Source organism: Miniopterus natalensis, chromosome 2 (assembly GCF_054644295.1).
Source record: "Miniopterus natalensis isolate mMinNat1 chromosome 2, mMinNat1.hap1, whole genome shotgun sequence".
Taxonomy (NCBI): domain Eukaryota; kingdom Metazoa; phylum Chordata; class Mammalia; order Chiroptera; family Miniopteridae; genus Miniopterus; species Miniopterus natalensis.
The window spans coordinates 13,899,714-13,913,528 of NC_142082.1; the positions used below are offsets into that span (position 1 = coordinate 13,899,714).

Here is a 13,815-nt window from a genome sequence, read left to right on the forward strand (position 1 = left end):
TTTTTTCAAAGAGGGGGGCGAGAGAGAAAGAGAGAAACATCAATGTGAGAGAGACACATCGATTGGTTGCCTCCCGCATGCAGCCGATGCTTTAACCAGTGAGCCAAACCAGCTAGAGAGCACATCATAATTTAAATTTATCTTCTGGATAGCGATGAAACACAATGCCAGATTTCAATACAGAATAATAAATGTTTGCTATCGTACACTCCCTTTTTAATATGTGGGAAGTAAATTTAAAATTCCCAGGGTTTTAGTGTTGTTTTCTTAAATATTTTGTAAATATCAGAAAATCGGTTGGGTTTTCCCAAAGAGCATGCCATTTAACAAGAGTATATTCTGCATTGTCTGAGGTTACTCAGAAGTTGAGTTAATAGAAACTTTATGTCTCATTCCTCTAAATGAGGGATTAATAATTCTTCCCCACATTTGAATGGTAGCAGTCTCTGAGACTAAGTTCAGGGAATCATGTCTCATAAGTGACAGAAGGGAATGAGGAGAATCTAGAATAAACAAACAAATCACAAATTAAAGACTCGGTTTTGTGACATGAAGAGCTTGGTCAGTGAGATCTGGGTTGTGAGTGACACAGAATTTAGGATGCCTGCTGGCATCAAGCTGTTAAACCCCTTTGGAGAATGTTGGCGTTCAGCCCACCCTCTGAGATCCTGACCTGCTAACACTTCTTTCTGAGGCCAGAGGAAAGCTCAGTGAGCCGATGAAGTCACCTCCAACTGGCAGAAACTGGAAAGCTGTGGAATAAATAGATCAGAGACTGTCAAACCCGTTGCATAATCCAAACTTCAGAACCCAGCCCACAGTTTTCTGCTCATATTAGCCACTCACACCTTTTCGATTCACTTCTCGATGAGCTCATCAGACCAGTATTTACTGGCTCTCTACAACTTATGCCCAACACTGAGAAGTGCTATTTCTAATTTTATTTTTAAGAGCTGTAACTAAAAAGAATAGTTTTCCTAGGCATCCAAGATGTCCCATAAACCTATAACAAATAATAATTTGCTTTAAAAAAAATCAGTGACACTTTAGCAATGCAGACACACTCCAAGTTTGCCACTTGGGAACTCTCACACCACCAAAAAGGAACAGGGTGTTTCCTCACCAGAGTATGCGCATTGTCATTTTTCGAATTCCTTCTGTCCTATGATGTCCTCATCGCCTGTGGGGAGAGACATGTCACGTCTAAGTCATCGGAGAGCACAGCTGTCTCGCTGTCATGAGCCCATTCAGAACTATTTCAGCACAGCCACAGCTGCTGGTGCAGCCAGGGTGTGGCCACGCCAGAGGACAGCAGCGATAGGGCAAGACAGCTGACGCTGACAAGGTGCCATCGGAACACACCAGGGGCCACGGCCCCTGCTAGTGCTTTTTAAAACTTTAAATATATGTATATTATCAAAATAAATGCATGCTCGTGGTTGAGTATGTGTAAAATATAAAAGCATAAAGATTAATCTTATTTTTCAATTTTCCTCCCAGCTTTATTGAGATATAATTGACATATAAAATTATATATATCCTGGAAATCACTCCATATAAGTTTATGCTAAGACCTTCATTCTTTTTCACAGATGCATAGTACTGCACTGTGTGGATATACCATAATTTATTCAACCTCTCCCCTAGGTCTAGGCACTTAGGTTATTTCCAATATCTTCAAATTACAAACAATGCTGCAATGAATAACCTTGTGCACATGTATTTTTGTTTTGCTGGAGTTATATCTTCAGGGTAAATTCTCAGAAGTGGAATTGCTGGGTCAAAAGGTAGTCTTAAATAGATATGTAGATATTATTTATTGCCAAATTCCCTTCCAAAGGGGTTGTACCGATTCCATTCCAATGAGCAATGTATGAGAATGCCTATGTCCCACAGTTTCTCTAATAGAAGGTGTTGTCTTTCTAATTTTCAACAATCTGGTAGGTGAGAAATGACTTCTCAGTAAAGCTGTAATTTGCGTTTCCTAATTTTGAGTGGGTTGAACATTTTCACACGTTTAGGCTATTTTTTGATTAATTGTTTACTCATCTTTTACTCTTTTTTTCTATCTAGTTTTTGATCTTCCTTTCCTTAATTTAAAAAAGTTTTTATATATTAGGGACATTACCCATTTATCTATGATAAATGCTGCAAATATTTTCTCCCAGCTTAACAGGTATATTTTTATTCTTTTCGTTTTTTTGGCGAAAGATTTTTTATCTTCACCAATCTTCTTCCTCCCTCCCTCCCTCCCTCCCTCCCTCCCTCCCTCCCTCCCTCCCTCCCTCCTTCCTTCCTTCCTCACCTTTACAACTTATAAAATATCGCAGATAAAACCCCTAGGAAATTTCAAGTTTATATAAAATATAAATTAGAAAGTAATAGGCTACTGCAAAATTATCTATTCTAAGGATCTTTTCAAAGAGTGAGTTCTCCTGATATATTTAAACTCCGACCCAGGTGACAAAATGCAATGTTCGTGGGTGCAGACAGTGAAGCTCATGTCATTGCTCGGCTTTTAGTTTATACGCAGCTAAACTTCTACCCAGGGAACGCTGCGATTGTCACCCAGTGACCCTCATCCAGAAGGCATTTGGTAGGTGGCCTGTTGTAACAATATGGAGCCCTTTATAACATTATATGATCACAGGGTTGGATAAGCCACTGGTTACATTATGCTCTTATAAACAATCCCAAATAGGGCCCCCACCTCCCCAGCAAAGGCACATGACCAGCTTTATTAGCAGGTCCAGCCGGTGGACACTGGTCCTTTGCCTGCCCCCTGCCCACACTTGGACGTCTCTGCAGGGCTAACGGTGCTGACGTTATCAGTGGCACCTGCACCCGTCAGCAGAGTGAATTCTGTGGCTTCTCGTCTGCTGTGTGTCTGCAGGGGGAAGGAGCGCTGTGCTCCGCAGAAGACAAAGCGATCCCGGGGCAGGGCGCAGGGGTGGTCATCGAAGGGACGCCTGGTTTGGGGTGACGGCCTTATAATTTCACGGTAAAGCGTATCGTGGGTAACTCGGGAAGCAGAGTGAAGGACAAAAGGGGAGGAAAAACTCATCCGGACTCCCAGATCTAAAGAAATCTGTTAGCATTTCGGGTACTTCACAGCATTAAGAACCAAACAGTGAAACTACTTTTAAACTGAGATGAAATAGCTTCTTACCGCAAACCTTGAGAAGTCGCAGCCACAGGTCTTCTTGGGGCAGATCTGGTATCTGGGTGCTGTCATTTCCGCAACGTATTCAAATGGGAAACTTTCATTTTCTTTCCTTGTTGACCACATAGAATTTTTTCTTTTTCATATATAAGCTTTTGACAGGGAGGCTGGGAAGTTCGCATTTGAGGATGGTGGCCTGTCATCTCCCCTGGAGACGCTGCTCTCAGGCTGTGATGGAGAGAGCTGTGTCCCCGAGGTGTCGGCTCTCCTGCCTGATGTGCTCTCTGTGGGCGGGGGAAGGGGGGAGGTGGCCTTTGGTGTCACTCTCATTCTATGCACTCGTCCTTACATGTGTTGAAAATACATTAGATATAAAACTTGCAACCTCCCTGTCAAATTTTTCACTAAAATTTGCATTTGCAGCAAAGCTTTTTGTCTATTACAAACCATTCATTCTTCGGAAGCATCATTCTCATGACATTTCCAATCATACGCGTCACCATTTTCCCACTGCTGCTTTAAGTGTTTATGAGACGCAGCCTTACACATGTACCTTTGACCTTATCTCCGTGACGCTGGGATGGACTCGAGAGGGGGATTGTGTGGACACACTGCCAGCTTCTGCCAGCTACTCGACGGCTGCCCAGACGGTCCCGTCCACCGCCACGTCTCTGCGGGCGAGTGCAAATGAGGCAGTCAAAAGGCACCTTACTTGGGAAAGTTCCAGTGGGAGCTGGCACAAGGAGTCAAAAACAAGGTGGTTTACTGACACGATCCCCCTTGGCATCTTTATTTTACAATCCTAATAATGAAACACAATTCCCCTTGGGATTCCACCTGGGGTGTCTGGCCTCAGAAATGCCTCACATTATAGTCTGGTCAGTCCATATTTTAAAAACATGAGTTTCATGCTCCGGCCAGTGTGGCTCAGTAGACAGAGCACCGGCCCACGCACCAAAGGGTCGCGGGTTTGATTCCTAGTCAAGGGCATCTATCTGGGTTGTAGGTTTGATCCCAGGGAGTGTGCAGGAGGCAACCAATCAATATGTCTCTCCCCCCCCCTTCCACTCTCTCTAAAAAGCAATGGAAAAAATATCCTTGGGTGAGGCTTAATAAAAAACAAACAAAAAACATGGTTTCCAAGAACAGTGTTCCAGAGGCGCCCCAGGGTGCCAACATCACTGGTGAAACCAGATTTACTGTTTTCCTTTAGCTGTGCTGAATGTCCTCCCCATTTTTATAAGGGATCACTCTTGCACAGAAAATTTCTCACTCACCCAACCTGTCCACTGGAGACCTTGAACATATAGTTCTTTTCACTTGTGTTTAAACAACACTGTGATCAAATCCTTGAAGGCCAGTGATTGCAGGAATCAGTTCATTAACCATCTGTTGGACTCTGCAGCTAAGGAGTCAGCAGTCCTGGGGGCTGTTCCCCTGACATCGCCCATGAGTAAAAGTGCACGGCCCCAGCCAGATCCCACTACTCGAGGCCGCTGTGTGATAGACACGGGGTTAGTCAGTCAGGAGAACCAGGTCAGAACATGTGTGTGGATCGGTGCGACTAGTAAAATGACCCTGAAGTTGACAGGTCAGCTCCAGTAGTTTTGTGGATGTGGGACAATGGCCTTATAAATGGGCACAGATTCTATTCAAGCTGTGGGACTTAAGCAATCACTGCGTATATGGATGAGCAGTGTGTGGCCTAAAGGAGTCCCGTGACATGTGTAAGAGCCCATGGCTAGTTGGTGGCTATCTGGGTCTTTACCCAGGTCATCTGATTGCAAGCTCAGTGCTCTTTGTAGTCTTGCATCAACTGCTTGCCTGTGTCCTTGGAGAACTGGCAAGGTCAATGGTACTTGGCAGAACTGGTTGAGAGAGAAGCCTGGACACATGAGAAGACATCCCTTTTTATTACATTGCTACCACCTGCACATAAGTAGTGGGATTTTCTGGTGCGGCCCAGACAGTGACAGTCATCCACTTGTCTTCATTTGCATCTCTTAGGAGGCAATAAAATTAATTTAAGAATTCATTTTCCCAGCCCCTTATTTATAGCAAGCCCCTTATGCACGAAGGAACAGCTCCAAATTGAGATTCTTTCCCGATGAGATGCAAACCAGCCTGCAGTGAAACATGTAACCAGGGAGCTGTAATTTCGTGACCTCAGTATCATTAAACCTCACCAATACCATCCCATTAGCTGGTTTTCATGTAATTGCATAAACACAGTTTTGCCCGTTCAAAGCACTTGGAAGTATTTCATTATGTCTGTTTCCTAGTTGGATGACACTGACACATGCCAAGTCTAAAAAAATAACTAGCTTTTCTGTCAACTAGTGATGTTTTGGATTTATAAGAAGGCAGCTGGACCAAAGCCTTTAGATACATGTCAACATTTCAATTTTACCCTAGGAGCCAGGGTGATAATGAGGGGCTCATGCCCATGTGCTTGGAGGTGGAACCTGGGAATTAGGGAAAATGGTGAATGCCCTTGTCATTTCTCCCTCCCAGGCTCCCCAGAGTTTGAATTTAGTTAAGTTTAACAAATACGCATTAAAGGGACACCCTGTGGAAGGTGTTCCCAGGAAGTTCAAGTTCTTGAAGATAAGACAGGCATATGAGTAACTTCAACTCTGAGCCAGGATGGCAGAAGTGCCACGATGGCCACAGAAGAGCTAACTGGTGCAAGAATGAGGGAAATTAATTTTGCCTGAGAGACTCTAGAAAGCTATAAGGAAGGAATAGCATTTGAGCTGGGCCTGGAAGGAGGAAAGGATCTGGCAGGTAAAGAGAATTCTATGAAAAGAAACCACTCTGAACAGTGTGAGTCAAAGGCACAACATGGTCAGGGGGGTGCAAGCACAGGGCACGGGCTGGGGGTGGATAATCCTGCGTGAGTGGTTAACACTACGGTCTCCGAGCACAGGAAAGGCAGCTCTCAGCAGAGGCCCGGTCTGCCTTACCTAGTACTGCGTCTCCAGAGCCCACACAGCACTCAGCACCTAATGAGCACCCAATATCAGAGATCCCTTGGAAAGAGATGCCTCTTCAGGTGGGGATTTTTTGTGCAAATGCAGGGATTCCCTTCAAGTTACCTCAAGCAATGGGTGGGGCTCAGGGGAAGTGAGTCATTTTAAGAATGTACTTGGACTGGGACAATGGAGGCAACTCTAGGGACTTCGATTGTCTCCAGACCCACTCCTAGGGGTGTAGCCTCTGGCAGGCTTTTCTGCATTGCTGAGTTCTACTCTCTTCTGCCAGCTTCCTTGGCTCCGTCCAGGTCTCTGCTCCATCTAAACTTTGGTCTGGCAGTGGCCTTAATGGCCACTCTGACCCCTTTTTCCACATCACAACGTTCTTCCTACTTCTGCTATTGGCTGGCTTGGTCTTTCCCATTTCTAGTCCCAGGAGCGGGAAACCTGTTGGCCTGGACAATTTTTTTATACCAGGCCACCAGATACCCATGCCTACACTAGCCAGTGACATTGAACTGGCAGAGGGGCACTGGGAGCTGTGGGTAAGGCATTACCCTTAGACATGGGTGCAGTTGCACTGATAGCCTCAAGTACACCCCTAGAGGGAACAGAGTTCTTAGATTTATGCCAACTGACCAAGGAGGCACATGTTGTGCAAGGCTTTTATCTGGACATAGCCTGCTGGCTCTATATCCTTTCATGTCTTCAGACTTTACCATGCCATTGGTGGAGCCTAACAACTCATTGCCCCCAAATCTTTTCCTTTATTTCAGTTTTGTGTCTTCACTTGACTCATCACTCCATCCTCAATTTGGCTCCATCATTCTTTGTTTCTCTGAGGCTTTCTCATAGAAGCCTGTGCCCTAAGCCTTCAGAACTGCAGGTTGACCTGTCATGAGTGGGCCTCATCAGTTGAAGGCATGAACAGAAGAAAAGGCTGACCCTTGCCCCAGAAAGAGATATTTCTCCTGCCAAACAGCTTTCACCCTGGGACATCAGTTCTGCAGATTCTGGATTTGCTAGCCTCCCTAATCAATGAGCCAATTTCTTATAACAAATCTCTTCCCAATGTATGCTATTGGTTCTGTTTCTCTGGAGAACCCTAATACACTCCCCTAAAAGAAACCCTGCAACCATTAGCAGTCATTCCCAACCCCTTCCCCTCCAGCCCTAAGCAACCACTACCTATCTGGCCTATTCTGGGTATTGCATAGAGATGGAATCATACACTATGGGTCTTCTGTGACCGGCTTCTCTTACTTAGAATAATGTTTTTGCGGTTTCTCCAAGTGATAGCATGTATCACTACTTCACTTCTTTTTATTGCCGGGTAATATTCCATTACATGAACATGTCCACATTTTAGTTCTTCAGTCATCAGTAGATGCACATTTGGGTTGTTCCCACTTTAAACGTGTATTGTACAAGTTGTTTGGATAGACATACGCTTTATTTCTCTTGGGTATAGACTAGGAGTGGAGGGGTAGAGTGTTTAACATCTTGAAGAACTGCCAAACTGTTTGCCAGTGTACAAGAGTTCCAATTTCTCCACACCCTCGCCAACAATCAACATTTTCTGCCTTTGCTATGATAGCCATCATGGTGGGTGTGAAGTAGCATCTCACTGAAGTTTTGATTTGCATTTCCTTCCCTCATATTTTCCAATCACCCTTTTGTTTTCTTCTTTGACCCATTGGTGATTTAGTGTTGTGTTGTTGAATCTTTATATTTTTGTGTGTGTCCTGAATTTCCTTTTCTTCCCAATGGATTGACCCTTTTTCATAATGACATGTCCCTCTTTATCTCTAGTTACAAAATTTTTTGTTTTAATGTCTATTTCTCTAATGTTAGTACAGCCAGTACAGCTCTATTATGGTGGTGTGTTTTTCTGCCCAGCATACCTTTTTCCAACCTATTACGTTCCATCTATTTGTATTTTTAAATTAAAATCTGCCTCCTGTAGAGAGCATATTTTTTAAATCTGATCATGCAGTCTCTGTCTTTTGATTGGGTTGTTTAACCCATTCACATTTAATGTTATGAATGATATGGTTAGTGCAAACCTCTCAGGTTGCACTTTGGGAACACTGGTCTCAGAGGATGTCCACAGACAGCTCTTGGGAAAGGCTTCCTTCCACACTCAGATCCACATGGAAATGCTGCATTCTATATCCCCTTTGGACATTCGCAATTTTCTTGGCATCTAAAAGGTTCTGAGTCCTGCAGCAATAACTCTTAAGCTTTATTTAATGCAGCATTCCTCACACTTACTTGATCTCAGAACTCTCCTACAGAAGAACGAGCATTAGTATCTCAGGAGACACAAATGTTTCATGGAGCAGTTGGGGGAACACTGCTCAGTGTTTAGAATGAAATTCATTTCATTCAAAAATCTTATATATCAAGATAAAGAAGTTATTCCTTACTTGTGCTTATTCAAATAGGGTTTCTGTTACCAAGTGAATTTTCTCACATCATCAAACCCAGGTAACTTCAAAGGGTCATCTGCTTTCTAGAACAAGCTCTTCCAGGTCCCCTCCTTGCAGCAGCAGCAGGTTTCTATTAGGGGTGTCCCTCCTGATTCCCAGGACCAGTGGATGACACAAACACAGACAAAGGCAACCCTGGGCTTTTGAACTCAGCACCTGAGTAACCACCTGTATACTCAAAGCAACCTGGAATCTACTTCAAAAAGCCCAGAATTAAGTGGGAGAAATAGGCTTTGGAGGAAGTGATAGATGTGATAAATCAGGAACTTCTAATTGTCACCACAGATACCTGCCGACTAAGTTTAAAGAATTCCAGAGGTTCTTGGTAAAGAAAAACCAGGCCCACAGGGATGGCTTCTGCTCCTCTGCTCTGTCACCAGGAGGGATGCAGGGCTGAGCACTGTGCCTTACTTACCTGGACCAGCAAACCCATCCTCACTGTTCTTTTGAAAATTCTGATGGCCACATGGTTTCTGCTTTTCCGTTGGCAGAGGTACATTTAGATTCAGGGCTCCCAGTGGCTCCACCTACCTTCTTCTCAGGAGTCTGACAGTGAAGCCCTCCTGACCGAGGGGGTCCCTTCTTCCCTGTGCCCCAAATATTCCAGCGCCCCAGGGCAGGGCTGTACTGCTCTTGATCCTTCCCTAGAGGCTGTGGCTTCTGCAGGAAGCAACCTCATTCTTACCCTTTCTTTATCTTCTCAACTGTCCTTTAAAACAACCAGGGAGAATAGATCCTCTGACCATGGTCCCTGAGGGTCATCCCTTTCAGCCTGAAATTTATCCATTCTTAATAGTTATAAGGTGGTGACCAGGACTTCTGCTAAGAGCCCAGGGAAAGGGAACTTGCAAGCTTATCATGAATTCATGAGCTCTGATCCAGGAGTATAGCAGATCACTGGAAAAAGGATCTGATTTAAGCCCTGGCTGGTGTGGCTCAGTATTCCCGGTCAGGGGATGTATGCGGGGTTGTGGGCTTGATCCCCAGCGGGGCGCATGTAGGAGGCAGCTCATGTGTTGCTCTCACATTATGTTTTTCTTTCTCTCTCCCTCTCTCCCTTCCTCTCTCTCTAAAAATCAATTTTTAAAAACCTTAAAAAAAAAAGGATCTGATTTAAGAGACCAGAGCCAATTGGTATTTAAGAGTTGAATCTCCAGCCTGAAAACAGAGGGGAGAGTTTAAACAGTTTTCCTCTTCGGGACTCAATGCCCAAACAGAGCCTCCACCGCCCACCTCCCATAGCTCAAAAGTGGCTTAACTACAAATATAAAATAGTTATTCCTTAACTAATAAAATTAAAACAAACAAAAGAACCACCACAGAATAATTAAACTCTGAAAATATAATTGCTTAAACATTTGTATTTTTATTGAACTTTCTGAATTTTTTTTTTTAAATTTCTGCCCGGTTACAACAATTATAAATAGGAAGCCGCAATTACAATTCACAAACTGTGTCATGAAAAAATCACGCCCCCCATCAGCAATGACCCCAAGCCCTTTCCATTTTGTTCAGTCAGAAGAGTCCACCGCACGCGTGTCAGATGTGAGCGCTGTTATTTTGCCTTGGAAGGGGAAGAACATTTATCCTGGCGGCACTTCACAATCCCAGGAAGTAGTTCTGATACCGCAAGTTGCAGAAATAGAAACCATAACAAACTTGGAGGGCGGCTTCTGGGGAGGCCAGGGACGGCTTGGCGGGGGGCTGCCCTGTGCTGAGGGAACTGCCTGGCCTCGGCCGGCTGAGTCTTCCCAGGTGCTGAAGGAGGAAGCGGACTTTCCCGCGCGGACAGCGAAAATTCCAATTCCCGCAGAGCAGAGTGTTTTCTGTGTCTTCAACCCTCCCCCACCCCGAGGCAAGGCCTCAAGCTTTTCTGGAGCTGCTTTCGGTCACATGACCCTCTACTGCGATGACCCTTTTACTTAAACACATGTGACCCCAAGGCTTCTTCTTACTCTGCTTCTCTAGGGTTCAGATGACAGCACAAAACATCATTTGTCAAAAAATAGCAGATATTAAGAACATGGGCATCTGTGTTCATAATAACAGCACAAACTTCGCAGGGTATGTCACCCAAAGGGACATTTTCCCCCCACATTTAATATGGTCCCCTGGAGAATTAGCTCAAAGTCACACACTTAAGAGTCTTTTCAAGAGATGGGTCAAAAATCAGTTAATTTGACAGTTTAGGAACTCTCGTGCCAATTAAAAAACTTTTATGCCCAATGATTCAATGGTCCATAAAGCAATTAAACATCAGCATTCAGTTGGCGCACACACGCGCACACACGCCCATGCACACACACGAGAACTGTGACAAAAAGGATCAACCAGATTAATTTTGTGACTGTGTTCCAGAGATAGGGAAATTTCAAATCTGAGGGTTCATATTCAAGTATTTAAAAATAGAGAAATAGTCTGATTCCACCTGATTTTCTGGTCATAAGAAATCATCCTTGTGAAACTGGAGGTTCTGGAGTTAACTCCTGGGGCACAAAATATCCTGCAAAAATCGATTTGTGATTTTTTTGCAATGCAGCAGCTTGCCTGGGGAGACTTTGTGGACTGTGGCATTCCCAAGAGTTAATACTTCATAAGAGAATACTGCCGGCTGACTCGCTTTTCCTGCCTTACACTGGCGAGAACAGTCTTACACGTTTTCGATCAGCACGCAGGAGGCAGATGTAAACAGTCCTGCACGTTCTTCAGACTAGGATGTGTTACTACTGCAGCAGATGCTGCTTGGCCCTAATTAGGATTCCAAGAGAAAGCAATTTGTTTGCTTTGCTTTTAAAATTTTGCTTCGTGGAGATTTTAAAACAAGATTTATGCTAGTTCTTGGCGGCAGCCTGACCAATCAGAGGCTCTCCAGTTGGCCACTGACTGTCTGAGGGTCTCACAGCCAGGTGCTGAGGGCTTTCCAAGTGCTCTGCTAAATTTCACAGACTCTGTTCTAGGAAAAAACCCCCACTCATTACCAGAGTTCTCTGCGTGTTTTAGAACAGACTCCTGATTATCTTAAGCTATAGAAGGACTCCGGTTTTCCACTGACTCACTGACCCCTGGTCCTCTGCTGAGGAATCCTAACCCCACACCTCCACGGGTGCATCACCAGTGACAACACACGGTCGGCACGAGAGCCCAGAGCCAGGAGCACTCTGCTCAGCGCCAGTGACAGTTGGCAGAGAAAAGCAACAATCCCGCCACCCTGCCCAACGGCTCACAGGCAGGGACCTTCAGTTAAAAGGAGAGACAGTGCCTGAAGTGCACCTTGAAGATGCTTGCAGATTCTTGGCAACCTCTACGAACCAACACTTAACCCGCGGGCAGAGAGATATCTTTTTTTTTTTTAATCTGAAAAGGATTAAAGAATAAAGAACGAACAAAAAGGTCTTATGCTAAAATAAGAAATCAGCCCCATCTTGGCACAGTTCTCATGCGAATATTGCACCCAGTGTTAACTAACGCTAGAAGCTTCGAACTGTATAAATTTAAATGTATTTGCATATTATAAAAATAAAGATAAACATATACATATTTTACACTAGTTACGGAACAGCAATGAATGGTCAGTCGATCCCTCGTTCACATTTAACAGAACTGAAATCTGAGTGCTCTGGATACTGCCACCTGCGCTGGAACTACGTATGGCTTGTATGTGCACAGAAAACAAAATCCCTGAGAAGCCATTCGACTTTTTTTTTTCTCTTTTCTTCAAGTAGCGCTCTCCTTGGAGGATCACAGTTCTGAGGTTCAGGTTGTAAAACATTTGCTCCCTCCCTCTCCCATCGCCCGCCCGCTCCTGCCCACCCACCCGCAGGCCAGGCGTGCTCCCTCCTCCGAAAGCACCCCGAGCACTCCGCACTCAAGCTCACGGGCACACCTGGGCGGTGGAGGGTTACCAGGTACGAAAGGTGGTCCAGGTGAGCTCCGACGCGCTCGTCTCCACGGAAATTCCACAGCCATGAAGGTCACTGGTTTCTGTGCTTTTCACCAACGTTCTTCCTATGCGGGGGGATTGAGGAGGAAGCCCAGAAATGACAAAAGGTAAGGGCATGCTCAGCCATAAACACAGGAAGCCACACTGCAAATCTATTCTTCGCACAGATTTTCATGTCTATTTCTAGAACTAATATAAAGATGCAAACGTCAGGTAACTGAGGTTCCTATGAAGGAGAATCCTTTTAAGAGACACCTGTCACACATTTCTGTTTGTGACATGAAGCTCAGACGCAGAGATGACACCAATTAGAAGCACTTATTCCACTGTGATCTCACAGCTTCACTAGATTTCTAATTAAGAACCCAAACTCCAAACACAGCACCGCCTCCATGCTAGAAACTCACATGGACACACACAGACACACACCAAGAAACCCGCTAGGAGTAGGAACATACGCTAAAAAGTAAGAATGGGTGTCTATTTGGACTAAGACAGTTTTACTTAAAGTGTTGTGAGAGGCTGTCAAACTGAACCCGGGAGTTGAGTGAATATAAAATGAAGAAACTGCTGTGTCTTCAGCTAATTAAAGTGACATTCAATCTAGACAACATGGTTAGAGGAAAAATTGGCAAGTGTCCCCATCCCTTATTTCAGCTTTCCTACAATGGCAAGCGATGTGATGTTTTAAGAACTGTTTTAGCAACCGTTAAAAAAAACAAAGACATAAAGGGGTTCGGATCTGTTTCCTTCACCCTCCGCCCCCCCATCTCTCCTAAGGCTACTTGCTTTTATGGAGAACTGACAATTTAGTATCTACCTAAGACATCTCTCCAGCTCATACAAGAATCCACTGAACATAATATTAATAATAATGTCACCAAAAATAGGCACCTTCCCTTTCCTAACAATGGACTACATGCCGGGAACAGCACCACTCACTGTAGCATTATTTCATGAATCATCAGCTCATCACAGTCCTACCAGGTCAGCACCGGCTTCCCCAAGAAGCAAACCAAGGCTCCGAGAGGTTAAATAACTTCCCCAGGGTCCACAGCAGAGAGCGCAGAGCGGGGCCTTCAAAGGAGCTAACTCCAAACACTGCGGGACAGGTTGGAATCCTCAGGGCCCTGGGGCAGTTTCCTGTTTCCATGGCCTCCTTGAGGGCCTATTAATATGGTAACTTCAGAGTAGAGAAAGTTTAGAGAAAGTTCTGAGGACGGCCTCAAATTCAAGTGATAATAT

General features: G+C 44.6%; 1 protein-coding gene across 3 annotated transcripts in view; it reads right to left on the minus strand.

Moving 5' to 3' along the window:
• Positions 1–703: 703 nt before the first annotated feature.
• The window catches only part of MFHAS1 (multifunctional ROCO family signaling regulator 1), a 69,578-nt gene continuing 56,466 nt past the window's right edge, over positions 704–13,815 (minus strand). For 2 of the 3 annotated variants that reach the window (XR_015714022.1, XM_087814138.1), the window contains one exon: positions 9,977–12,635. Coding sequence is in view for 1 of the 3 variants with exons in the window: in XM_087814138.1 (XP_087670264.1) it covers positions 12,602–12,635 (34 nt within the window). In the remaining 2 variants the exon portion in view is untranslated. Of the gene's footprint in view, positions 753–1,123; positions 1,181–9,976; positions 12,636–13,815 lie in introns of those variants that run through there. The other variant, XR_015714023.1, reaches the window with a different exon arrangement.